This window comes from Cyanistes caeruleus, chromosome 4, assembly GCF_971803275.1.
Source record: "Cyanistes caeruleus chromosome 4, bCyaCae1.hap1.1, whole genome shotgun sequence".
In the NCBI taxonomy this organism is placed as follows: Eukaryota; Metazoa; Chordata; class Aves; order Passeriformes; family Paridae; genus Cyanistes; species Cyanistes caeruleus.
Genome location: NC_141704.1, coordinates 269498 through 294340, shown reverse-complemented (window position 1 = coordinate 294340; position 24843 = coordinate 269498). Strand labels below are relative to the sequence as shown.

The window sequence follows — 24843 nt, the reverse complement described above, 5'->3', positions numbered from 1 at the left end:
TGACCGCCGCACCGCCGGAAACGCGTTCCGGGCAGGGCGTGGAGGGCGGGGCGCGGGGGGACAAACCGGGGCGGGATGGGAGAGGACGGGATGGGATGCGGTGGAATGGGACGGGATGAGATTAGGTGGGAGAGGCGGAACGGGGCGGAACCGGGCGGAGCGGGCAGCGGCGGGAGAGGCCGGCGGAACGGAAGGACGCGGAACGGAAGGCGCGCGGGCGCGTTTCCGGGGGCCGGCCCGGGGCGGCGGAGCGGCGATGGCGGCGGGCGGGCGGCGCTGAGGGACCGGCCATGGAGCGCGGGCCGGGCCGGCCCAGCCTGCAGCTCGTCCAGCAGGCCGTGCAGGCGCTCTACCACGACCCCGACCCCAGCGGCAAGGAGCGGGCCAGCTGCTGGCTGGGCGAACTGCAGCGTTCGGTGAGAGCCGCGGGCGACGGGTACCGGGCCCGGGCTCGCGGGGAGGCCTCGGGCCCCATCCGGGGTGGGGCGGGGCGGGGATCGGCGGCCCCGCGGCGGCCCCGGGAGCCTCTACCCCACCACTGCCGCTTCCCGCTGCTCTGTGGCTGCCCCGTCCCTGGGAGTGCTCTGGAGAGAGAGTTCGGACAGGGCCTGCAGGGACAGGAGCCAGGGAACGGCTCCCACTGCCCGAGGACGGCGATAAACGGAATTTTGGGAACGAATCCCAGGCTGGGAGGGTGGGCACGGTGGCACAGGGTGCCCAGAGCAGTTGTGGCTGTCCCTGGATCCCTGGCAGTGGCCAAGGCCAGGCTGGAGCCTGGGGCTGGGAGCAGCCTGGGCCAGTGGGAGGTGTGGGGGGCACTGGGGGGGCTCGGGGGTCCCTTCCCATCCCAAACCATCCCGGGTTCCGTGATTAACAGCAGGAACAAGGGGCCGGGACGTTTGGCGCGGCCCTGAGGGAGCTGGGAAGGAGGAATCGGCTCCCGGAGGGAAATTTGGGCTCCCTCTGGGCTTCTGCCGGCCGGGGCGAGAGAGCCGCCGGCACCCGCGAGGGGACGGAGCCACGGCCTCGTTCCCCTCCCCGGAGCCCTCAGGACACAGCCCCGGCTCCTTCCCCCGGCTCCGGGCTGTTTGTCAGTGTTTGGTGGCCTCACCTGGTCCTGCTGGAGCATCTTTGTCCCCCCAGGGGTGCCCTTGGGGCTCCTCTCGTTCCTTCCCCCTTTTTCCCAACCCCTCCCAGGAGCCGTGGGACGAGATTCCCTCTCTCTGGGACGGCAGGAGCCGTGTCTGGCCCCTCCCTGCTCTGAGCATCCCAGCTCCTGCTCTGAGCATCCCAGCTCCTGCAGGAACATCCCAGCTCCTGCTCTGAGCATCCCAGCTCCCGCTCTGAACATCCCAGCTCCTGCTCTGAGCATCCCAGCTCCTGCTCTGAGCATCCCAGCTCCCGCTCTGAACATCCCAGCTCCTGCTCTGAGCATCCCAGCTCCCGCTCTGAGCATCCCAGCTCCTGCTCTGAGCATCCCAGCTCCTGCAGGAACATCCCAGCTCCTGTTCTGAACATCCCAGCTCCTGTTCTGAACATCCCAGCTCCTGCTCTGAGCATCCCAGCTCCTGCTCTGAGCATCCCAGCTCCTGCTCTGAGCATCCCAGCTCCTGCTCTGAGCATCCCAGCTCCTGCTCTGAGCATCCCAGCTCCTGCTCTGAGCATCCCAGCTCCTGCTCTGAGCATCCCAGCTCCTGCTCTGAGCATCCCAGCTCCTGCTCTGAGCATCCCAGCTCCTGCTCTGAGCATCCCAGCTCCTGCTCTGAGCATCCCAGCTCCTGCTCTGAGCATCCCAGCTCCTGCAGGAACATCCCAGCTCCTGCTCTGAGCATCCCAGCTCCTGCAGGAACATCCCAGCTCCCGCTCTGAGCATCCCAGCTCCTGCTCTGAGCATCCCAGCTCCTGCTCTGAGCATCCCAGCTCCTGCTCTGAGCATCCCAGCTCCCGCTCTGAGCATCCCAGCTCCTGCAGGAACATCCCAGCTCCCGCTCTGAGCATCCCAGCTCCTGCTCAGCTCCCTCCCCTCCCCACCCTTTGGCCACCCTCGCGCCTCTTTGTTCCACAAACTCACCTTTTCCCCATTTTTTCCCCTAAGTTCCCTTCAGTGCTGCAGCCACATTCCAGTTCCCATCAGAATTCCCAAGGGAGTGTCCCTCGCTGGCTCTGGGGGGGCTCTGGGGGCTGCTCCCCCCATTTCCCCCTGGGGAGGGGCTTTGCCAGAACAGAGATCTTGGGACAGCTGAACATTGACATTTCAGGGATGGCTCCTGTCCCAGGGTCCCCGAGCCTGGGTGGGCCCCCAGGATTCTGTCCCAGGGTCCCCAAGTGTGGGGTCACTCCTTGGGGCTGGGGTGAGCCCCCAGGATTCTGTCACAGAGTCCCCAAGTGTGGGGTCACCCTGTGGGGCTGGGGTGAGCCCCCAGGATTCTGTCCCAGGGTCCCCAAGTGTGGGGTCACCCCATGGGGCCGGGGTGAGCCCCCCAGGATTCCTGTTGGATTCCCTGTTGGAACCAGCAGGGTTCAGGCTTTTGGGGACTGATCTGTATTCCTGAGCCCTCTGACCCTCTGCAGGGCCGGGATCTCTGCTCCAGTTTCTCTGGGCTTTTCCTTGAGCTGGTTTTGACATAGGAGTACTACTAATAATAGCAATAATAATAATAATAATAATAATAATAATAACAAACCCAGCAATAACATTATTAACACAGCTCAGCCCCAGGTCAGCAGCACTCCTGCTTCTCCCCTCTCACGGTGCTTGTTCACCCTGCTCCTCTCTGAGCTTTATGTGTGCTCTCAGAAGGAATCCCCGTTATTTTCCAGGTGTTCCATGCCCAGCCTGGTTCCATCCCAGTTATTTTCCAGGTATTCCAGGCCCAGCCTGGTTCCATCCCAGTTATTTTCCAGGTGTTCCAGGCCCAGCCTGGTTCCATCCCAGTTATTTTCCAGGTGTTCCAGGCCCAGCCTGGTTCCATCCCCGTTATTTTCCAGGTGTTCCAGGCCTAGCCTGGTTCCATCCCCGTTATTTTCCAGGTGTTCCAGGCCCAGCCTGGTTCCATCCCTGTTATTTTCCAGGTGTTCCAGGCCCAGCCTGGCTCCATCCAGCATCTTCCTCTCCTCGGAGCTGCCGAGCTGTTGCAGCCCTGGCTGTGGGGCACTGAGGAGGGAGGAGCTGCTCCACAGCAGGAGCTGCTCTGGCATGGGCTGGGGGCTCTGGTGGGACCTTCCCCAGCCTGGGGGCCGTGGGGGGTGGGGGTCGGGGCTAGGGAGCCCTGGTGGGACAGGGTTAGGTGTTATGGTTGCGGTCAGGGGTTAGGGGTCAGGGGCTAGGGTTAGGGGTCAGGGGTTAGGGTTAGGGAACCCTGGTGGGACAGGGTTATGGTTGGGGTTAGGGTTAGGGGTCAGGGGTTGGGGTTAGGGAACCCTGGTGGGACAGGGTTATGGTTGGGGTTAGGGTTAGGGGTCAGGGGTTAGGGTTAGGGAACCCTGGTGGGACAGGGTTATGGTTGGGGTTAGGGTTAGGGGTCAGGGGTTGGGGTTAGGGGTCAGGGGTTAGGGTTAGGGAACCCTGGTGGGACAGGGTTATGGTTAGGGGTTGGGGTTTGGGTTATGGTTAGGGGTCAGGGTTAGGGAACCCTGGTGGGACAGGGTTATGGTTGGGGTTAGGGTTAGGGGTCAGGGGTTGGGGTTAGGGGTCAGGGGTTGGGGTTAGGGAACCCTGGTGGGACAGGGTTAGGTGTTATGGTTGGGGTCAGGGGTCAGGGGTTGGGGTTAGGGGTCAGGGGTTGGGGTTAGGGAACCCTGGTGGGACGGGCCACAGCCTGGGAGTTGCTGGGGCATTAGGGTTAGGGGTCAGGGTTAGGTGTTAGAGTTGAGGTTAGGGTTAGGAGTTAGGGTGGCCCGGTGGGACAGTGTTAGGGGTCAGGGTTATGGTTAGGGGTCAGGGGTCACAGTTAGGGTTAGGGAGCCCTGGTGGGACAGGATTAGGGGTTAGGGTCAGGGGTTGGGTTAGGGTTAGGGTCAGGGGTTGGGGTTAGGGGTCAGGGTAGGGGTTGGGGTCAGGGGTCAGGGTTAGTGGTTAGGGGTTAGGGAGCCCTGGTGGGACAGGGTATGGGGTCAGGGTTAGGGGCCAGGGTCAGGGTTAGGGGTTGGGTCAGGGGTTAGGGTCAGGGTTTGGGTTAGGGGTCAGGGTTAGGGTCAGGGGTCAGGGTTAGGGTTAGGGTTAGGGAGCCCTGGTGGGACAGGGTTAGGGGTCAGGGTTAGGGGCCAGGGTCAGGGTTAGGGAGCCCTGGTGGGACAGGGTTAGGGGTTGGGTCAGGGGTCAGGGTTAGTGGTTAGGGGTTAGGGAGCCCTGGTGGGACAGGGTTAGGGGTCAAGGTTAGGGTCAGGGGTCGTGGTTAGGGAGCCCTGGTGGGACAGGGTTAGGGGTCAGGGTTAGTGGTTAGGGGTTAGGGAGCCCTGGTGGGACAGGGTCAGGGGTCAGGGTTAGGGTCAGGGTTAGGGGTTAGGGAGCCCTGGTGGGACAGGGTTAGGGGTCAGGGTTAGGGTCAGGGTTAGGGGTTAGGGAGCCCTGGTGGGACAGGGTCAGGGGTCAGGGTTAGGGGTCAGGGTTAGGGTTAGGGGTTAGGGAGCCCTGGTGGGACAGGGTCAGGGGTCAGGGGTCGTGGTTAGGGAGCCCTGGTGGGACAGGCCACAGCCTGGCAGTCGCTGTGGCATTGGTGGCACTGGCACTCGGAGTTTGTCCCTCAGGCCTCCCCCTGCCCTGGTCTGAGTCCAGGCACTGGGATCAATCCTCCAGGGTGTCTGCTTGGATCCTCTTCTGTGCCAAACCCTGTCCCTGTCCCTGCAGTGTCACCTGTGACACCCCTGGGCAGTCTGTGCCCCTTCCAGAGCGCTCAGCCCTGCTCAGTTCTGTCCCCTCTGCCTCTGCTGGGATCTCAGTGCTGGGTTCCTGCTGGTTTTGCCTTTCTGGGGCTGCAGTCACAGAGTTCTGGGATGGCTGGGTGGGAAGGGACCTCAAAGCCCCTCCAGTGTCCCCCTGCCGTGGCAGGGACACCTCCCAGTGTCCAGCCCCAGTGTCCAGCCTGGCCCTGGGCACTGCCAGGGATGTTGTGCTGAGCTCCCCTTGTTTGCCAGGTGCCCTGGGCCATCGTGGGGATGAGAAGACAAAGCCCAAAGCTGAGTTTGGGTGGCTGGGCCACTCTTGGGGGGTTCAGGTTTGGCACTGGGGACCGCCAGCCTGGGTGAGATCCCCACAGCTCCCATCCGTGGGATGTCAGGCAGGACCTGGGGTCCAGGTTTGGGTCTGGAGGACACTGAGAGCTCAGGTTGGTCCATCAGCTCCCCTGGCAGCCTCGTTCTCCCCTTTCCTGCTGGTTATTCCTGGGAAATGGGGCTGGACGTGGCGCAGCAGCTCCGAGCACGCACAGCATGGAGAGCTCAGCTGAAGGTGCAGGTTGACCTAAATCCCAGAATTTGAGGATCCTTCGGGAGCCGTGTGCTGGGAGCTGTGTGATTCCAAGGCTGGTTCCAGGCTAGCTGGGGTTTCCTGAGGCAGGGGAGCCGTAGGGGAGCGTGTGGGGATTGTCCCAGCTCTCTGGGCTGCGTGGCTGCAGCTGCTCTGCATCCCCAGAGTCCGGAGCAGAGCCCTGGGAGAACCATCCATGGCTGTGGGCTGAGCCCTGGGGCTTTGCTGAGGATCACTGCAGGCTGCTCTGGGTTTCACTGGGCCTTCAGGAAGTGCTTTCCAGGAAGGAAGTCTGGCTTTGTGGAATTCCTGATGTGCCATTAGGAGTTTCAGGCACAGAAACAGCTTCTCGTAGTGAGTGGTGCTCACAGCCTGTTAATAATCGTGCTCTCTGCTGAGTCGGGCTCCTGGGTGGATTATCCCATTTCCTGGGGCTGGGAGGATCTCCCGTGCCTGCCACCCTGTCTATCCAAACTGGGAATTACCAGCCTGTTAATTGAGGGGAGAGTTTAATGAGAGGGATTCTGGCTGTTGTAGGTGTTGAGTTTAACTTTTTGTTTTTCCCTGGGTTGGGAATTTCCTGTGAGGATAAATAAATCCAGGGGGGACATTTATGAAAGCAATGCCTGCAGGTTTTCCTCACTCCCTCTTGGAGTCATTCCAGGCGAGTTTTACACCAGGAGTAGCTGGAGATGCTGGAGCTGCTGACCATGGAGCAGCTCCTGTCACGGAGGCAGCGGGGAAAGGAGGATCAGAGCCTGGAATCGGCAGAGGAGCTTGTCTGACAGCTCTGGAGGGGCTGTCCTTGGCCATGCTGTGGTCAGTGGTGATGGTGGAGCAGCATTCCATGGGGAAAACGTGCTGTGTCCGTGGGAAGCTGCGGGCTCCCCCCGGGATGTGGTGGGGATGGATCCAGCAGCCCTGGGGGCTGAAGCTGGGGGGACTGGGGAGCCGTGGGGATGTGGCACCTGGGGACATGGGGCAGTGCTGGGCGCCTGCTGGGCTCGATGGGCTCGGGGCTTTCCAGCTCAGCGGGTTCTGTGGAAAGGAGGAAGGGAGAGGACAGGGAGCACGTGGGGTGCCGAGGGTCCCAGCCCTCCCCGGCTCCTGGGGCCCTTGGGCTTCTGCAGCTGGCTCCAGCTGCATTCCAGGCTACAGCAGCTGTGGGAAGAGCTCCGAGCAGAAATCCTGGGAGTGGGATCAGGAACTGAGCCATCATCTAAGGGCTGTTGCCAACGATAACATTTTCCTTTTCCATGGGTGTTCCTGGGAGCCAGCCTGGATCGTGCTGGTCCTGCCTGGCGTTGGTCTCTTGTTGCCCTGTGCGCTGCTGGGGAGCCCTGGGAGCCCTGGCCAGGGTCTGGAGCACTGTGGGGTGGGGCCTCTGGCCACCACTGCCCTGCCTGGGGGAGAGTGGTCAATTTTTTATTAATTTTCCTTCCAGGGTGGAATGCAGCTGGAAGTGGGGCTGGGCAGGCGGTGGTTTATAACAAAGAGCTGTTTGGCTGTTGGAGTCACTGGCCAAGGATGGAATTGCCTTCATTAGGGAGGCTGGAATGAGGACCAGAGATGGATTTTAGGGATGCAGAGGTTTTATTTCACTCTGGATTGAGCTCAGGGAAGTCCTGTGGCCCAAAGGGCTGTGAAGCTCATGGAATTGGCTCAAGTTTTGCTCACAGGTTTCCACATCAGCTGGAATTGGGATTTTTGACCATGCTGCCCAGGGAGGTTTGGGGTTCCCATCCCTGGAGGCGTCCAGGGAAGGACTGGATGAGGCACTCGGTGCTCTGGGCTGGGGACAGGGTGGGGATGGGTCACAGGTTGGACTCGATGGTTTTGCAGGTCTTTTCCAGCCTCAGTGACTCTGGGATTCAGTGACAGTCTGTTCCCATAGCCCAGCCAGGAGGCTCTGGAGTCTGCCTGGTGTTCCCTGGCTCACCGTGCCCCAGTCCCACCCTCGGGACCGAGCCTGTGGGTTCAGAGCCCCCTGACAGCGGCTGGAGCTGCCCCGGGGCCGGGGGCTCCTGCCTGGCTCTCCTCCAGCCCTTGGCCACATCCACGTTCTGCTCTGGAGTCCCGCTGTGGGCCCTCAGATGGGCCTGGTGTCCTCAGTCCTGGGATTCCAGTTGGTGATTTTAGTGTGGGGAGACCTTTAGCAGCTCCCTCCTGCCACCCGTCCCTTGCTGGGCTCTCTCTGCCTTTGTTTCCATGTGAGGCTCCACAGCCTCTGAGTGCCCTGTCCTGCAGGGGTGGGGCACCGGATCCCTGTGGAATCTGCTCTCCCAGAGGGGCTGTGGGGCCCATGCAAGCTCTGTTGTGAAGCTGCTCTGTCCCTCTGTCCCCTCGGGTGGGAGTCCCAGTGCCAGCACCTTCCCAGCCCCCAGCCCCAGCTGGGATGGCAGCGCAGTGTGGGCTCTGCAGTCAGGGCTGTTTGGGGAGTCCTGGGATGGTTTGGGACAGAAGGGACCCCCGAGCCCCCCAGTGCCCCCCTGCCATGGCAGGGACACCTCCCACTGGCCCAGGCTGCTCCCAGCCCCAGGCTCCAGCCTGGCCTTGGCCACTGCCAGGGATGCAGGGGCAGCCCCAGCTGCTCTGGCAATTCCAGCCCAGCCAGCAATTCCCAATTGCCAATTGCCAACATCCAGCCCTGTCCTCTGGCACTGGGAGCCATTCCCTGGCTCCTGGCCCTGCAGCCCTGGCCCAGTCCCTCTGCAGCTCTCCTGGAGCCCCTTCAGGCCCTGCAGGGGCTCTGAGCTCTCCCTGGAGCCTTCTCCTCTCCAGGGGAACATTCCCAGCTCTCCTGGAGCCCCTTCAGGCCCTGCAGGGGCTCTGAGCTCTCCCTGGAGCCTTCTCCTCTCCAGGGGAACATTCCCAGCTCTCCTGGAGCCCCTTCAGGCCCTGCAGGGGCTCTGAGCTCTCCCTGGAGCCTTCTCCTCTCCAGGGGAACATTCCCAGCTCTCCTGGAGCCCCTTCAGGCCCTGCAGGGGCTCTGAGCTCTCCCTGGAGCCTTCTCCTCTCCAGGGGAACATTCCCAGCTCTCCCAGGCTGGATCCCTGGGAACTGAGGGCCTCCAGGCCTGGAGCAGCTCTGGGGTCTCCTCTGGGCTCTCCCCAGCAGGACAGGGCTGTGTTTCCATTGGGGAATTTGGACTGGCTGCAGTCCCTGACCCCCCTGACCCCTCAGTGCCAGCCCAGCCCTGCCCACTGACCACAGGTCCATGCTCAGGACCACCAAGACCACCGTGATCTTCCCCCAGGTCCATGCTTGGGAGATCTCGGACCAGCTGCTGCAGATCCACCAGGATGTGGAGTCCTGCTACTTCGCGGCGCAGACCATGAAGATGAAGATCCAAACTTCATTCTATGAGCTCCCCACGGATTCCCACGCCTCACTCCGGGACTCTTTGCTGTCCCACATCCAGAACTTGAAGGACCTGTCCCCGGTCATTGTCACACAGGTGGGTGATGGCAGGGGAGGGATGGAGCTGCTCCCTCCACCTGCTGCTCCTGGCAGTCACGCTGGGACCTCTGTCCCTGGGCTGGAAACAGGGAATGCTGCTCCCTGCTCCCAGCCTGGCTCAGGATTGTTTCCCCTCCTTTCATCCTCGTCTGCTGTTTGGAGAGGAGGAGCAGGGCTTTTCCCTGTGCCCTGCCATGGAGACCAAACCTGGCAGCGCCCTGGGCGTTCAGGGGGATTTCTCTGCACCCTTCACTCCCAGTATCCGCACGTTCCTGTGGCACTGGGGGGCCTGACACCCCCAGGCTGAGGCCAGGATGCTCCTCCAGCCCCTGGCAGTTGTGGCAGGGAATGTCCCCCCGGGGGCAGCCGGTGTTCCAGAGCTCTCCACAGGGATTGTGCACAGGCAGGGATGGAGGAGATGGATCCCGGCGTTCCTGCCCGTGGGCGATGCTGGCAATGATTCCCGAGTTACCTGCTGGCAGGGACCTGGGGTGGATTCGGGAGCTGCCTGCCAGCCCTGTCTCCTGGGCACATCCCAGCGCTCCCCACACTGATGGCCGTGTTTTCCCCTCCCTTCCAGCTGGCTTTGGCAATAGCTGACCTCGCCCTGCAGATGGCTTCGTGGAAGGGCTGCGTGCAGACCCTGGTGGAGAAGTGAGTGCCTGTTCCTGGCCCTGGGCTGCGGGTGGTCCCGTGTGCTGCAGGAAAGGGAAGTTTTTCTCCCGTGGTCGCTGGTTTCAGCTGCCCTGGGTGGCGGCAGGAGGGGCTGCCTGCCCTGCACGCTTCGCTGCTCACAGCCCAGCACTCAGCGCTTTTCCTCATCCCTCTTTTGTTCGGGATGATCCTGTTCCCGCAGCTGGCTCTGTGCTGTGGAATGGAGCAGCGAGGCTGGAGCTGGTCGCTGTTGCGTGTCCCCAGGTGTCCCCACGGGATGCCACACGCCGCTGCACGGTGACAGCAGCAGCCCCGGGACTGCCACCACACCGGGGTGGCTCTGTGTCCGTTGGCAGCAGGAGGGGATGGGGTGTGTGGGGCAGGGGCGCCAGGCTCCCAGAGCTGACGGGTTGGGAAAGCTGCTGTCAGTGCTGTGTTGGAAATCCCTGGGCTGTGGCTGGGCGCTGCCTGTCCTCGAGGCAGGGCTGTCGCCGGATCCATGGAATAGGGAATTGCGGGGTGCCCGGGCTGGGAAGGGACCCTAAAGCCCACCAGTCCCACGCCCTGCCAGCTCTGTCTGTGCTGCTCCCCAGCCCTGAGGTGTGTCCCTGTCCCTCGTGCCTCGCTCCAGGTACAGCACTGACGTGACGTCGCTGCCGTTCCTGCTGGAGATCCTGACGGTGCTGCCGGAGGAGGTGCACAGCCGCTCGCTGCGCATCGGGGCCAACCGCCGCACCGAGATCATCGAGGACCTGGCCTACTACTCCAGCACCGTGGTGTCACTGCTGGTGAGCGGGGCCGGGCCTGGGCAGCGCCTCCAGCTGCCCCTGCCCGCAGCGCCCAGCCCGGCTCCTGGCGTTGCTGGGGTTGGAAAAGCCCCCAGAGCCCACGAGTCCAACCATCCCCCAGCACTGCCCAGGCCAGCGCTGACCGCGGCCCCGAGGGCCACATCCACGTGGCTTTGAAATCCTTCCAGGGGTGGGGACTTCACCCATGCCCTGGGCAGCTGTGCCAGGGATGGACAGCCCTTTCCAGGAGGGAATTCTGCCAGTATCCCACCTGAGCCTCCCCTGGCACACCTCCAGGCTGCTTCCCCTTATCCTGTATCAGGATATCACCTCTGCTCACAGCTCAGGTGTTGCTGGAGTTGAGGATAGATCCCCATTCCGTGTTTATCCCAGCAGAATTCCCTGCCAGAGCCACTGCAGCTGTCAGGGCAGCCCAGCTCCGCCTGTTCCTGGGATCTGTGGTCTCAGCAACTCCTCACTCACTGAAATTCCTTCACCTTCCTCGGGTCCCATGCAGTGCCACCCTGCCCAGCCAGCCCCAGCTCTTCCAGGGACACCCGGAGGTCCTGGCTGGCACTCTGGGGACACGGGCAGTGTCACCTCGCTCTGGTGCTCACGCCTGCTCCGAGCTGGCACAGGATCACCGAGGGCTGGCCCTGTCCCCGCACGTTCCTGCTCCTCTGCACCTGCCTGGGGCTTTCCCTGCCGGTGCCAGCGTGGCCATTTCCACCACCCGCCTGAAAAGCCAAATTCCTATTTCCTGTGTGGGATTTAATGCCAAATTCCCATTTTCAGTCACAAAATGGGGGTTAAAGCAGCATTCCAGGGGCTGAGATGAGGTCCAGCATTCTGCCTTTAGGACTGAAGTGCCAAGTGAGGAGAGGATCTCTGGAAGCTCTTGTGCCAGGATTCCTGGGCCAGTCCAGGGGGGCTTGGATCTCTCTCCATGTCCTGCCTGTCCACCTGTCCCCCCTTTCCCTGTGCCTGTCGAGGCTTTGGGACGGACTCAGCTGGAGTGTTGGCCAGTGCTGGGAATGACACTGGGATGGCCTGTGGGGAATGTCCCTTGGGACAGGCCTGGCTCTCAGCAGCAGCTCCTCTGCAGAGTGGTTTGTGGGGAGAAGGGTTAAACTGGGGTTTGTCAGGTGTGAACGCTCCTGCTGGCCCCACACGGATCCTGCAGGAGTGGGAATGGGGAGCTCCAGCCGCTCCTCCTGCTCCTGTGGAGCTCACAGAGAGGCTCTGGGCTCCGTCCCTCCCTCTCACTGAGTCCAGGGCTGTTGGGAGCAGCTGCTTCTGGAATGTTCTCGTGTGGACTGCAGAGGAAGTTCTGGTTTCTCGTGCAGTCAGATCCTGACGGGCTCTCCCGTGTCCTGCAGGTGACGTGTGTGGAGAAGGCAGGCAATGAGGAGAAGATGCTCATCAAAATCTTCCGGTGCCTGGGCAGCTGGTTCAACCTGGGTGTCCTGGACAGCACCTTCATGGCCAACAGCAAGCTGCTGTCCCTCCTCTTCGAGGTGCTGGTGAGTGTTCCGGGAAAATGGGGAATCCCAGCAGGGCTGAGGTGTGGGGCAGGGCTTCATCCCTCCTGTGCCCAGCAGGGACTCAGCTTCCCTCTGGGCCAGGATCAGCTGGGCCAGGATCAGCTGGGCCAGGATCAGCGGGGCCAGGATCAGCGGGGCCAGGATCAGCGGGGCCAGGATGAGCTGGGCCAGGATCAGCGGGGCCAGGATCAGCGGGGCCAGGATCAGCGGGGCCAGGATCAGCGGGGCCAGGATCTGCTGGGCACTGGGCAGGCCCTCTCTGCTGGGAAGGGAAGTGCCACTGCCCACGAGGTGCCCAGGGAGGTTTGTCACCCCCAGGGGTGCTGGGTGAAATTTGTCACCCCCAGGGGTGGCAGGTGAGGTTTGTCACCCCCAGGTGTGCTGGGTGAAGTTTGTCACCCCCAGGGGTGCCCAGTGAGGTTTGTCACACCCAGGGGTGCCAGGTGAGGTTTGTCACCCCCAGGGGTGGCAGGTGAGGTTTGTCACACCCAGGGGTTCTGGGTGAGGTTTGTCACCCCCAGGTGTGCCAGGTGAGGTTTGTCACACCCAGGGGGTGCCCAGGAAGGTTTGTCACCCCCAGGTGTGCCAGGTGAGGTTGGTCACCCCCAGGTGTGCCAGGTGAGGTTTGTCACCCCCAGGGGTGGCAGGTGAAGTTTGTCACCCCCAGGTGTGCCAGGTGAGGTTTGTCACACCCAGGGGTGCCAGGTGAGGTTTGTCACCCCCAGGGGTGGCAGGTGAGGTTTGTCACCCCCAGGGGTGGCAGGTGAGGTTTGTCACACCCAGGGGTGGCAGGTGAGGTTTGTCACCCCCAGGTGTGCCGGGTGAGGTTGGTCACCCCCAGGTGTGCCAGGTGAGGTTGGTCACCCCCAGGTGTGCCAGGTGAGGTTTGTCACACCCAGGTGTGCCAGGTGAGGTTTGTCACCCCCAGGTGTGGCAGGTGAGGTTGGTCACCCCCAGGTGTGCCAGGTGAGGTTGGTCACCCCCAGGTGTGCCAGGTGAGGTTTGTCACACCCAGGGGTGGCAGGTGAGGTTTGTCATCCTCCCATCTGGGCATCAGAAGCCTCTGTTGGGATTTGATGGTCAGATCAGGAAGATTGAGGTTATTTTGGCTCCTTCCCAGATTGCCAATAAAGCAGTATTCCTTTTCTGCCACTTGCTCCTTGGAAAGTCACCTCCTGGAGGTGTTGGGCTGTTTGTCCAGCTGAGCTGCAGGTGTGGAGAATCCTGTGCCAGAGCCAGGGCAGGCAGGGAGTGGAGCCAGAGGGAGGAATTCCTGGAGGAGGGAGGTGTTTGCTGTCCCTCCTCCCTCTCTCCCAGGGGATCCCTCATTTGCATGATTCAGTCAATGACAAATGCAGATGAGGGCTCCCAAGGGAAGCTATCCATGCAGGATCCTGAATATCCATGTGGGATCCTGCTTCAAGTGGAGCTGCTCCCGGACAGGCCTGGGGCTCACCAGCCTGTTCAGTGTGAGTGGCACTTTGGATGGGGTGCTTTTCCTTCCTCCCCTTCTCCCTGGCACTGGGAATTGTTTCCCAAATCCATTGATTGAGGTGTTGTTCAGCAGTGTCGCTGGAGGAAATGCAATGATTCACACAAACAAGTCTCAGTGGTGTGACAGGAAAAAGTGAGCTTTATTTTCCCAATTCCAGTATTTATAGATTGCTGACAACGACCAGGGGTGGATAATTAAGTTATTACCTTCCTAATCACACTGGTCATGCAAAACGTCCATCAGAAGATGTTTGTTGGAAGGGATGTATAAACATCTGTTTGTGGTTGCTTTCCTGGGAAAGTGTCTAAAGCTATGAAAAACAAATTCAGAAGGGTTATTTTTGGGGTTGACAGGTAGGGCTCACAGAGCCTCTGCTCCTTTGTTTCCGCCCTGCCTGCTCTCTCCCGGTTCTCTGTACATCCTGTCTCCTTCCCTGTAAATCCCCCTCACTCACTCAGCATCCCTGGAATCCACTCACCCTCCCCACAGCCGTCCCTGCTCAGCATCTCCCGCTGACCCCCAGACCACCCCTGCTCAGTATTGCACACATCCTCACCTCCATCCCCTCCAGGGACTCCCCAGTCCCCAGCTCTCCTGCCAGGGGCAGCACTGACTCTCTGTCCAGCCAGGTGATGAGCAGCATGGTTCCTCCCTCCCTTCCCTCCCTTTTCCCTTCCCTTCCCTTTTCCCTTCCCTTTTCCCTTCCCTTTTCCCTTCCCTTTTCCCTTCCCTTTTCCCTTCCCTTTTCCCTTCCCTTTTCCCTTCCCTTTTCCCTTCCCTTTTCCCTTCCCTTTTCCCTTCCCTTTTCCCTTCCCTTTTCCCTTCCCTTTTCCCTTCCCTTTTCCCTTCCCTTTTCCCTTCCCTTTTCCCTTCCCTTTTCCCTTCCCTTTTCCCTTCCCTTTTCCCTTCCCTTTTCCCTTCCCTTTTCCCTTCCCTTTTCCCTTCCCTTTTCCCTTCCCTTTTCCCTTCCCTTTTCCCTTCCCTTTTCCCTTCCCTTTTCCCTTCCCTTTTCCCTTCCCTTTTCCCTTCCCTTTTCCCTTCCCTTTTCCCTTCCCTTTTCCCTCCCTTTTCCCTCGCCAGGGTCCCTTGGGGAAGGCTCAGTTTGCCCTGGAGTGTCCAGGGGAGCAGGGTACGAGGCTGGTGGGGAGCAGTGGGGGCTGTGGCTGTGCAGGACCTCTACAAAGCGTTTCCACAGAATTCTTTGGGTTGGAGTAGATTTCCAAGATCAAATCCGACCGTTGTGGGAACAAGAACACAAACCTGGTGGTTTCATTACTCAGATTGCATGGTGTGGTTGGGCAGCAGAGGGGCAGCTCCTGTCTCTGCCCTGGGAACCATGGAGCTGTGCCGGGGAGGGTCGGGTTGGAGAGCAGGAAAGGTTCTGCCCCAGAGGGTGCCCCGAGGCTGTGGGGGCTCCAGGAGCTGCCAGGGATGCCCAGGCTGGGATTGCTGGGGGGGTGTGCAGGGCCAGGAGCTGGATCCACCATCCCTGTGGTCCCTTCCAGCCCAGGAGAGTCCGTGATTCTTTGGTAATTGCTGGGCTTTTGTGCCTTGCAGCAACAGGACAAGACCTCGTCCAACCTGCACGAGGCTGCGTCGGACTGCGTGTGCTCGGCCCTCTACGCCATCGAGAACGTGGAGACCAACCTGCCGCTGGCCCTGCAGCTGTTCCAGGGCGTGCTCACCCTCGAGAGTGCCTATCACATGGCTGTGGCACGGGAGGACCTGGACAAGTGAGGGGCAGGGACCTGTGGCCGGGGAGGACGGAGCTGGTGCCTCGTCAGCCTCCCAGCCGAGATACCAGCGCCAGGAGCGTCGGCGGTGCTGGGGGCACTGGGGCTGTGGGGTCACAGCCAAACCCCGGGGGCTGGGCTGGAGCAGTGCCCTCACACCTGGCACGGGGCTTTTGGAGAAGTTGGAGATTTCAGCAGATTTGTTTGTTGGAACCCAGTGTTTGCACCCACTTCCGCTGCTGACAAAGCAGAAGTTGGGGTTTCTCGCTCTGCCCAAGGCTCTGGGCACATTTTGGCCCTGCCCTGCCCCTCGCTGGGGTGAAGCCCGTGAGGCTGATCCCACTCTTGTCCCTCTGCAGGGTGCTCAACTACTGCCGTGTGTTCACCGAGCTGTGCGAGACCTTCCTGGACAAGATCGTGTGCACGCCGGGCCAGGGCCTGGGCGACCTGCGCACGCTGGAGCTGCTGCTCATCTGCGCGGGGCACCCGCAGTACGAGGTGAGCGGGGCAGCCGTGCCTCACAGCCCCGAGCTGCTGCCTCTGCAGCTCCTCTCGGCGCTCCTGGCCACGACTCTGGCTTGGTGTTTCCCTCCTGGGAGTCTGGGATTGCCAGCACAGCTCCAGAACCCCCAGCAGTGCTTTCCCACCTGTGAAAATCCAGCTCAGGGGGGATTTGTGGCTCCGGGGAATTCTGCCCTGTGGGTGACTGAAATGCTGGTTCCATCAAAGCTCCCTCCCACCGGCCTTGGGAGCAAAACTTGTCGTTGTTTTGGTCTCTTTTTATCCTTTATTCCTTGTCCTTTTCCCAAACCGTTAATTCAGTGCCGGGAGCTGATCCCTGCCTGCCTGCTTTGCTGTGGGAGGTGCAGGGTGGCCGTGCTCCAGCAGGCCCCAAGCACTCCCCGGGGGCCCTGGGAGCCTTTTCCTCCCTTCCCAGGTCTGTTCAGCCCAGTTTTCCTTGGCCATGACTTCATCCTGTGCCATCAGTGCCGAGGGGACCTGCAGCTCTGCAGCTGCTCCTGACCAGATCTGCACTGCTGGTTTTTGTGCAGTAACCACACAATAAAGAACCCACCGCAGAGGGGCTGCATCCACTTCCATCCCGAGCCGCTCCCAGAGCCTCCGGCCCCACTTTGGGCTTGTTCTGGGCCACAGAGGCTTTGGCTGCCAAGGGCTGGGGAAGGGCTTGAGGGTCACTGGGGGGTCCCAAGCGCGTTATTAAGTGACAGGCAGAGAAATCAGAGGATCTGGGGAGGCAGTCCCCGTGTCACCACCGTGTGACACGGCAGCTCTGACACAGATCCTCTGGCACAGGAGGGCTTCACTGGGTCCAGTGACAGAGTGGGGGAGAAACGTTTGGCTGGTGACAAAATGCTGGATTTTCCTTTCCTAACAGGTGGTAGAAATTTCCTTTAACTTCTGGTACAGACTGGGAGAGCACCTGTACAAGACGGATGATGCTGTGATCCACAGCATCTTCAAAGCCTACATCCAGCGCCTGCTGCACGCGCTGGCCCGGCACTGCCAGCTCGACTCCGACCATGTAAGGTCCCTGTGGAGCTGCCAGGGCACTGGGGGGTGTGTGTGGGTGTGTGTGGGTGTGTGTGTGCACTGGGGTGTGTGTGTGTGGGTGTGTGTGTGTGTGTGTGTGCACTGGGGTGTGTGTGTGTGTGTGTGTGTGCACTGGGGTGTGTGTGTGTGGGTGTGCACTGGGGTGTGTGTGTGTGGGTGTGCACTGGGGTGTGTGTGTGTGGGTGTGTGTGCACTGGGGTGTGTGTGTGTGTGCACTGGGGTGTGTGTGTGTGTGTGCACTGGGGTGTGTGTGTGTGCACTGGGGTGTGTGTGTGTGCACACTGGGGTGTGTGTGTGTGTGTGCACTGGGGTGTGTGTGTGCACTGGGGTGTGTGTGTGTGCACTGGGGTGTGTGTGTGTGTGTGTGCACTGGGGTGTGTGTGTGTGCACTGGGGTGTGTGTGTGTGCACTGGGGTGTGTGTGTGTGCACTGGGGTGTGTGTGTGTGCACTGGGGTGTGTGTGTGTGTGTGTGCACTGGGGTGTGTGTGTGTGCACTGGGGTGTGTGTGCACACTGGGGTGTGTGTGTGTGTGTGCACTGGGGTGTGTGTGTGCACTGGGGTGTGTGTGTGTGTGTGTGCACTGGGGTGTGTGTGTGTGTGTGCACTGGGGTGTGTGTGTGTGCACTGGGGTGTGTGTGTGTGCACTGGGGTGTGTGTGTGTGTGTGTGCACTGGGGTGTGTGTGTGTGCACTGGGGTGTGTGTGCACACTGGGGTGTGTGTGTGTGTGTGCACTGGGGTGTGTGTGTGCACTGGGGTGTGTGTGTGTGTGTGTGCACTGGGGTGTGTGTGTGTGCACTGGGGTGTGTGTGTGTGTGTGTGCACTGGGGTGTGTGTGTGTGTGTGTGCACTGGGGTGTGTGTGTGTGCACTGGGGTGTGTGTGTGTGCACACTGGGGTGTGTGTGTGCACTGGGGTGTGTGTGTGCACTGGGGTGTGTGTGTGTGTGTGTGCACTGGGGGGTGTGTGTGTGTGCACACTGGGGTGTGTGTGTGTGTGTGTGCACTGGGGTGTGTGTGTGCACTGGGGGGTGTGTGTGTGTGCACACTGGGGTGTGTGTGTGTGTGTGTGTGCACTGGGGTGTGTGTGTGTGCACTGTGTGTGTGTGTGTGCACTGGGGTGTGTGTGTGCACTGGGGTGTGTGTGTGCACTGGGGTGTGTGTGTGTGTGTGTGCACTGGGGTGTGTGTGTGTGTGTGCACACTGTGTGTGTGTGTGTGCACTGTGTGTGTGTGTGTGCACACTGGGGTGTGTGTGTGCAGTGGGGTGTGTGTGTGTGTGTGCACTGGGGGGTGTGTGTGTGTGTGTGCACACTGGGGTGTGTGTGTGCACTGTGTGTGTGTGTGTGCACTGTGTGTGTGTGTGTGCACTGGGGTGTGTGTGTGCAGTGGGGTGTGTGTGTGTGTGTGCACTGGGGGGTGTGTTTGTGCACTGGGGTGTGTGTGTGCACACTGGGGTGGGGGTGTGTGTGTGCACTGGGGTGTGTGTGTGTGCGCACACTGGGGTGTGTGTGTGCACTGGGGTGTGTGTGTGCACTGGGGTGTGTGTGTGTGTGCACTGGGGTGTGTGTGTGTGCACACTGGGGTGTGTGTGTGCACTGTGTGTGTGTGCACTGGGGTGTGTGTGTGCACACTGGGGGGTGTGTGTGTGTGTGCACTGGGGGGTGTGTGTGTGTGCACTGGGGTGTGTGTGTGTGCACTGGGGTGTGTGTGTGTGTGCACTGGGGTGTGTGTGTGTGCACTGGGGTGTGTGTGTGCACACTGGGGTGTGTGTGTGCACTGTGTGTGTGTGTGCACTGGGGTGTGTGTGTGTGTGTGCACACTGGGGTGTGTGTGTGCACACTGGGGTGTGTGTGTGTGCACTGGGGTGTGTGTGTGTGCACTGGGGTGTGTGTGTGTGTGCACTGGGGTGTGTGTGTGCACTGGGGTGTGTGTGTGTGTGTGTGCACTGGGGTGTGTGTGTGCACTGGGGTGTGTGTGTGCACTGGAATGTGTGTGTCCCTGTGGAACAGCTGCACACTGGGGTGTGTGTGCACACTTGGGTGTGTGTGTGTGCACTGTGTGTGTGCACTGGGGTGTGTGTGTGTGCACACTGCTGTGTGTGTGCACTGGGGTGTGTGTGTGCACTGTGTGTGCGCACTGGGGTGTGTGAGCACACTGCTGTGTGTGTGTGTCCCTGTGGAACAGCTGCACACTGGGGTGTGTGTGTGCACTGTGTGTGTGCACTGCTGTGTGTGTGCACACTGGAATGTGTGTCCCTGTGGAACAGCTGTGCACTGGGGTGTGTGTGTGCACTGTGTGTGTGCACTGTGTGTGTGCACTGCTGTGTGTGTGCACACTGGAATGTGTGTCCCTGTGGAACAGCTGTGCACTGGGGTGTGTGTGTGCACTGTGTGTGTGCACTGTGTGTGTGTGTGCACACTGGAATGTGTGTGTCCCTGTGGAACAGCTGCACACTGGGGTGTGTGTGTGTGCACTGTGTGTGTGCACACTGCTGTGTGTGTGCACACTGGAATGTGTGTGTGTGTGCACTGGGGTGTGTGTGTGCACTGTGTGTGTGCACTGGGGTGTGTGTGTGCACTGTGTGTGTGCACTGTGTGTGTGTGTGCACACTGGAATGTGTGTGTCCCTGTGGAACAGCTGCACACTGGGGTGTGTGTGTGCACTGGGGTGTGTGTGTGCACTGTGTGTGTGCACTGGGGTGTGTGTGTACACTGTGTGTGTGTGTGTGTGTGCACTGTGTGTGTGCACTGGGGTGTGTGTGTGCACTGTGTGTGTGCACACTGGGGTGTGTGTGTGCACACTGCTGTGTGTGTGTGTCCCTGTGGAACAGCTGCACACTGGGGTGTGTGTGTGCACTGTGTGTGTGCACACTGCTGTGTGTGTGCACACTGGAATGTGTGTCCCTGTGGAACAGCTGTGCACTGGGGGGTGTGTGTGCACTGTGTGTGCACACTGGGGTGTGTGAGCACACTGCTGTGTGTGTGTGTCCCTGTGGAACAGCTGTGTTGTCCCTGCTGGAGGCAGGTTTCCTGTTGTTTCCCTGCAGTCTGGGATGGTTTATTGTCTGCTCCCTCCCCGTCCCCTCCCTTCCCCTGCCGTCCTCCACTCCTCCGGGCAGGAGTGTGCGCTCAGGCTGGCCGTGGGGCGCAGCTCTCCCGTCCCTGCAGCAGCCTGCTGTGGGGCAGGAGGCAGGAATGCTGGCTCCCAAACCAGAATCGCTGGTGTTCCCTGGATGGGGGCTGAATTCCCCCGTGCTGTCCCTGCTGTCCCTCAGGAGGGAGTCCCGGAGGAGACCGATGACTTCGGCGAGTTCCGGATGCGCGTCTCGGACCTGGTGAAGGACCTGATCTTCCTGGTGGGCTCCGTGGAGTGTTTTGCTCAGGTGGGTGTGTGGCAGTGCAGTGAGGTGCCAGGGGAGGTCACCCAGCCCTGCTGGCCTCTGGGACTGGAGGAGCTCACACGTCTGGTGTGGTGGGAGCAGCAGCAGTGGGGGCATCAGGAGGTTTCTGACATTGTGGGGAAAGCTGCGGTGGTCCCACAGTGTCAGGGTGGCCTGTGGAGTGTGGGCTTCCTGCAGACCCCCAGCTGGGGCAGGAGTTGGGGGTGAGACGGGTGAGGAGTGGGGGTTTGGGGATGGGAGGTGTCAGGGACAGGCCCTGGGGGCAGGGTTGGTGACGGGGGCCCCTTGGTGACCGTCCTGTCCTGCAGCTCTACGCGACGCTCAAAGATGGGAACCCGCCCTGGGAGGTGACGGAAGCCGTGCTCTTCATCATGGCCTCCATCGCCAAGAGCGTCGACCAGTGAGTGCTGCCCGTGTCCAGGGGCCTGGGGGGCCGGGGCTGCTCCTGGGTGACACAAACACCACAAACACCCCAAGGACATTCCCAGCCCTGGGAGGGCCCAAGGCCAGCTTGGACCAGGCTTGGAACAACCTGGGACATGGGAGGTGTCCCTGCCCATGGCAGGGGTGGTACTGGAGGGGCTCTGAGGTCAGTTCTCACCCAAACCATCCACTGGGGATCCTTCCACATCCAGGTGGAGTTCTCCTAGGAATCTTTAGGGAAGGTTAAGTCACTGGAAGTGTGTTTGCCCCTGTCTTAGTGACAGTGGAGACATGGACAGGTGACATCCAGGGTGGTGAGCCCACAGCGAGTCCTGTGCACTGCCAGCAGTGGGACAACCCAGCTGACCTTCCCTGGGCTTGGAATGCTGTCCCTCCCACCCCTGGGACACTGTCATCCCCATCCCTCCCCTCCCTGTGAGGCTGGGAATCCCATCCCCCTGCTCCCAGGTGCCTGGAGGGGTCACCTCAGTCCCTTCACACTCACCAGCTCCTGGTGTCCGTGTTGAGGCTGCTCCTGCGTGTTTTCCCGGTGTTTTGTTCCCAGGAGCGCTGGCTGGAAGCTCTGGGAGCTCTGTCCCCACCAGCCCGGCCCGGGAGGCTCCGGCCCGGGGTCGCCCCATCACACCCTCCCACCCCGGAGCAGGCGCTTCCAGAAAAGGAACCCCCCGGTTCTTGTGTCCTCTGCCAGCGGTGGGGCTGTCCCTGGAGGGGTTCAGTGTTCCCTGTCTGCTCCCTGCCATGGCACTGCTGTCCGTGGGGCTGAGCCCCCTCCTCACAGGGACTCCTGTCTCGTTCCACGGGTCCTGTCCGTGGGGCTGAGCCCCCTCCTCACAGGGACTCCTGTCTCATTCCACGGGTCCTGTCCGTGGGGCTGAGCCCCCTCCTCACAGGGACTCCTGTCTCATTCCACGGGTCCTGTCCATGGGGCTGAGCCCCCTCCTCACAGGGACTCCTGTCTCATTCCACGGGCGTGGGTCCTGTCCGTGGGGCTGAGCCCCCTCCTCACAGGGACTCCTGTCTCATTCCACGGGTCCTGTCCATGGGGCTGAGCCCCCTCCTCACAGGGACTCCTGTCTCATTCCACGTGTCCTGTCCGTGGGGCTGAGCCCCCTCCTCACAGGGACTCCTGTCTCGTTCCACGTGTCCTGTCCGGCGGTGGGTCCGGGTTCCGGCGGCCCCGAGCGAGGCGCTCCGGGGCTGAGCCCAGCCTGTCCCCGAGCGAGGCGCTCCGGGGCTGAGCCCAGCCTGTCCCCGAGCGAGGCGCTCCAGGGCTGAGCCCAGCCTGTCCCCGAGCGAGGCGCTCCGGGGCTGAGCCCAGCCTGTCCCCGAGCGAGGCGCTCCGGGGCTGAGCCCAGCCTGTCCCCGAGCGAGGCACTCCGGGGCTGAGCCCAGCCTGTCCCCGAGCGAGGCGCTCCGGGGCTGAGCCCAGCCTGTCCCGCAGGGAGAACAACCCGACGCTGGTGGAGGTGCTGGAGGGCGTGGTGCGGCTGCCCGAGTCGGTGCACACGGCCGTGCGCTACACCAGCATCGAGCTGGTGGGCGAGATGAGCGAGGTGGTGGACAGGAACCCGCAGTTCCTGGGTGAGTCCCGTGACCCCCGTGACTCCCCATGACCCCCTGTGACCCCCCCCTGTGACCCCCCCCTGTGACCCCCCCCTGTGACCCCCCCCTGTGACCCCCCCCTGTGACCCCCCCCGTGACCCCCCCCGTGACCCCCCCCGTGACCCCCCCCGTGACCCCCCCCGTGACCCCCCCTGTGACCCCTGTGACCCCCTCATGACCCCCTGTGACCCCCCGTGTCCCCCTGTGACCCCCTGTGACCCCCCGTGACCCCCCCGTGACCCTCCCGTGACCCTCCCGTGACCCCCTGTGTCCCTCTGTGACCCCCCCGTGACCCCCCCGTGACCCTCCCATGACCCTCCCGTGACCCCCCGTGTCCCTCTGTGACCCCCCGTGACCCCTGTGACCCCCCCATGACCCCCCGTGACCCCCCGTGTCCCTCTGTGACCCCCTGTCCCCCCCTGTCCCCGCAGACCCTGTGCTGGGCTACCTGATGAAGGGGCTGTGTGACCGGCGCCTGGCGTCGGCCGCGGCCAAGGCCATCCACAACATCTGCTCCGTGTGCCGGGACCACATGGCCCAGCACTTCTCGGGGCTGCTGGAGATCGCCCGCGCCCTCGACTCCTTCGCACTGTCACCCGAGGCCGCCGTGGGGCTGCTCAAGGGTGGGGATCCCTGCGCTCTGGGGGGGTCTGGGGGGTCTGGGGGTGTCCGTGGGGTCTGGGGGGGATCCCTGCGCTCTGGGGGGGGCTGGGGGGTCTGATCTGTGGGGTCTGGGGGGGATCCCTGGGGTCTGGGGGGTGTCTGTGGGGTCTGATCTGTGGGATCTGCCGGGGTATCCATGGCAACCACGGGGGTATCTGTGGGAACTGCTGGGGTGTCCGTGGGATCTGATCTGTGGGGTCTGGGGGGTATCCATGGGGTCTGAGGAGTATCCATGGGGTCTGGGGGGTGTCTGTGGGGTCTGGGGGGTGTCTGTGGGGTCTGGGGGGGATCCCTGGGGTCTGAGGAGTATCCATGGGGTCTGGGGGGTGTCTGGGGGTGTCTGTGGGGTCTGTTCTGTGGGGTCTGATCTGTGGGATCTGCCGGGGTATCCATGGCAACCACGGGGGTATCTGTGGGAACTGCTGGGGTGTCCGTGGGATCTGGGGGGGATCCCTGCGCTCTGGGGGGGTCTGGGGGGTGTCTGTGGGGTCTGAGGGGTGTCTGGGGGGTCTGGGGGGGTCTGGGGGGTCTGATCTGTGGGGTCTGGGGGTGTCCCTGGGGTCTGGGGGGGTCTGGGGGGTCTGATCTGTGGGGTCTGGGGGGTATCCATGGGGTCTGGGGGGTGTCTGTGGGGTCTGGGGGGGATCCCTGGGGTCTGAGGGATATCCATGGGGTCTGGGGGGTATCTGTGGGGTCTGTGGGGTCTGTTCTGTGGGGTCTGATCTGTGGGAACTGCCGGGGTATCCATGGCAACCACGGGGGTATCTGTGGGAGCTGCCGGGGTATCCATGGCAACCACGGGGTATCTGTGGGAACTGCTGGGGTGTCCGTGGGAGTTGCTCCCCAGGGAGCTGAGCCCCGTTCTCAGGGGTCTGTCCCGTTCCACGAGCAGGGTCCTCAGGAGTTCTCTCGGGGCTGGAGGCAGAAATGGACCCTCGTTGGTGCCTGTCCCCATCCCTGAGACAGCTCAGGGCTTGTCCCGGGCTGGGTGTAGGCATGTGGGAAATGTTGAGAGCCAGGCTGGCAGGGGGTCACTGCTCCACCCAAACCCTGGCAGTCACCTGCTGGACACAGAGGGTGGAAATTCCTGAGGATTGGTCATTTTAGAGAGTTTGGGCTCAAGAGGAGAGATTTTTAACTGCAGTGTACACTTGGAGTGTTCGGCACCATGAATCTCTTCAGCCACGGGGATGTGCCTTAAGGACCTGCAGAGAATTCCAGCGCCAGGGACTCCCTGCAGTGGTGTGGGGAGACAGAGCTCCCCTGGTTCCGCTGGGTGCCCCAGCACCGGCCGAGCTCTCCTGTTCCTGACAGAGGCTTTTCTGCCCCTCCTTTAGAACAAGCCAGCAGTTGGGTCAGCAAGGCAGGGAGGGTTCCCCGGGGGGGTGACACCACAGCCAGAGCTGGGCAGTGCCAGGGCAGTGCCAGAGCTGTGCCAGGGCCATGCCCGAGCTGGGCCAGAACCAGAGCTGTGCCAGAGCTGAGCAATCCCAGAGCTGGGCAGTGCCAGAGCTGTGCCGTGCCAGAGCTGTGCCGTGCCAGAGCTGTGCCAGAGCCAGAGCTGTGCCAGAGCCAGAGCTGTGCCGTGCCAGAGCTGTGCCGTGCCAGAGCTGTGCCGTGCCAGGGCCGTGCCAGAGCTGTGCCGTGCCAGAGCTGTGCAGTGCCAGAGCTGTGCCAGAGCCAGAGCTGTGCCAGAGCCAGAGCTGTGCCGTGCCAGAGCTGTGCCGTGCCAGAGCTGTGCCGTGCCAGGGCCGTGCCGTGCCAGAGCTGAGCAATCCCAGAGCTGTGCCGTGCCAGAGCTGTGCCGTGCCAGAGCTGTGCCGTGCCAGAGCTGTGCCGTGCCAGAGCTGTGCCGTGCCAGAGCTGAGCAATCCCAGAGCTGTGCCGTGCCAGAACTGTGCCGTGCCAGAGCTGTGCCGTGCCAGAGCTGAGCAATCCCAGAGCTGGGCTGTGCCAGGGCTGTGCCGTGCCAGAGCTGTGCCAGAGCCAGAGCTGGGCCGTGCCAGAGCTGTGCCAGAGCCAGAGC

The 24843-nt window shown here is 62.1% G+C and overlaps 1 protein-coding gene across 1 annotated transcript in view; it reads left to right on the top strand.

Annotated features, from left to right (window-relative positions):
• Window positions 1-220: 220 nt before the first annotated feature.
• TNPO3 (transportin 3) overlaps window positions 221-24843 on the top strand; it is a 34617-nt gene continuing 9994 nt past the window's right edge. Inside the window, exons 1-12 of the mRNA XM_086886222.1 lie at window positions 221-416; window positions 8721-8921; window positions 9504-9577; window positions 10209-10365; window positions 11745-11888; window positions 14962-15137; window positions 15497-15635; window positions 16534-16680; window positions 19983-20090; window positions 20417-20508; window positions 21994-22133; window positions 22586-22777. Coding sequence (XP_086742348.1) covers window positions 291-416; window positions 8721-8921; window positions 9504-9577; window positions 10209-10365; window positions 11745-11888; window positions 14962-15137; window positions 15497-15635; window positions 16534-16680; window positions 19983-20090; window positions 20417-20508; window positions 21994-22133; window positions 22586-22777 — 1696 coding nt within the window. The 5' untranslated portion in view covers window positions 221-290. The remainder of the gene's footprint in view (window positions 417-8720; window positions 8922-9503; window positions 9578-10208; window positions 10366-11744; window positions 11889-14961; window positions 15138-15496; window positions 15636-16533; window positions 16681-19982; window positions 20091-20416; window positions 20509-21993; window positions 22134-22585; window positions 22778-24843) is intronic.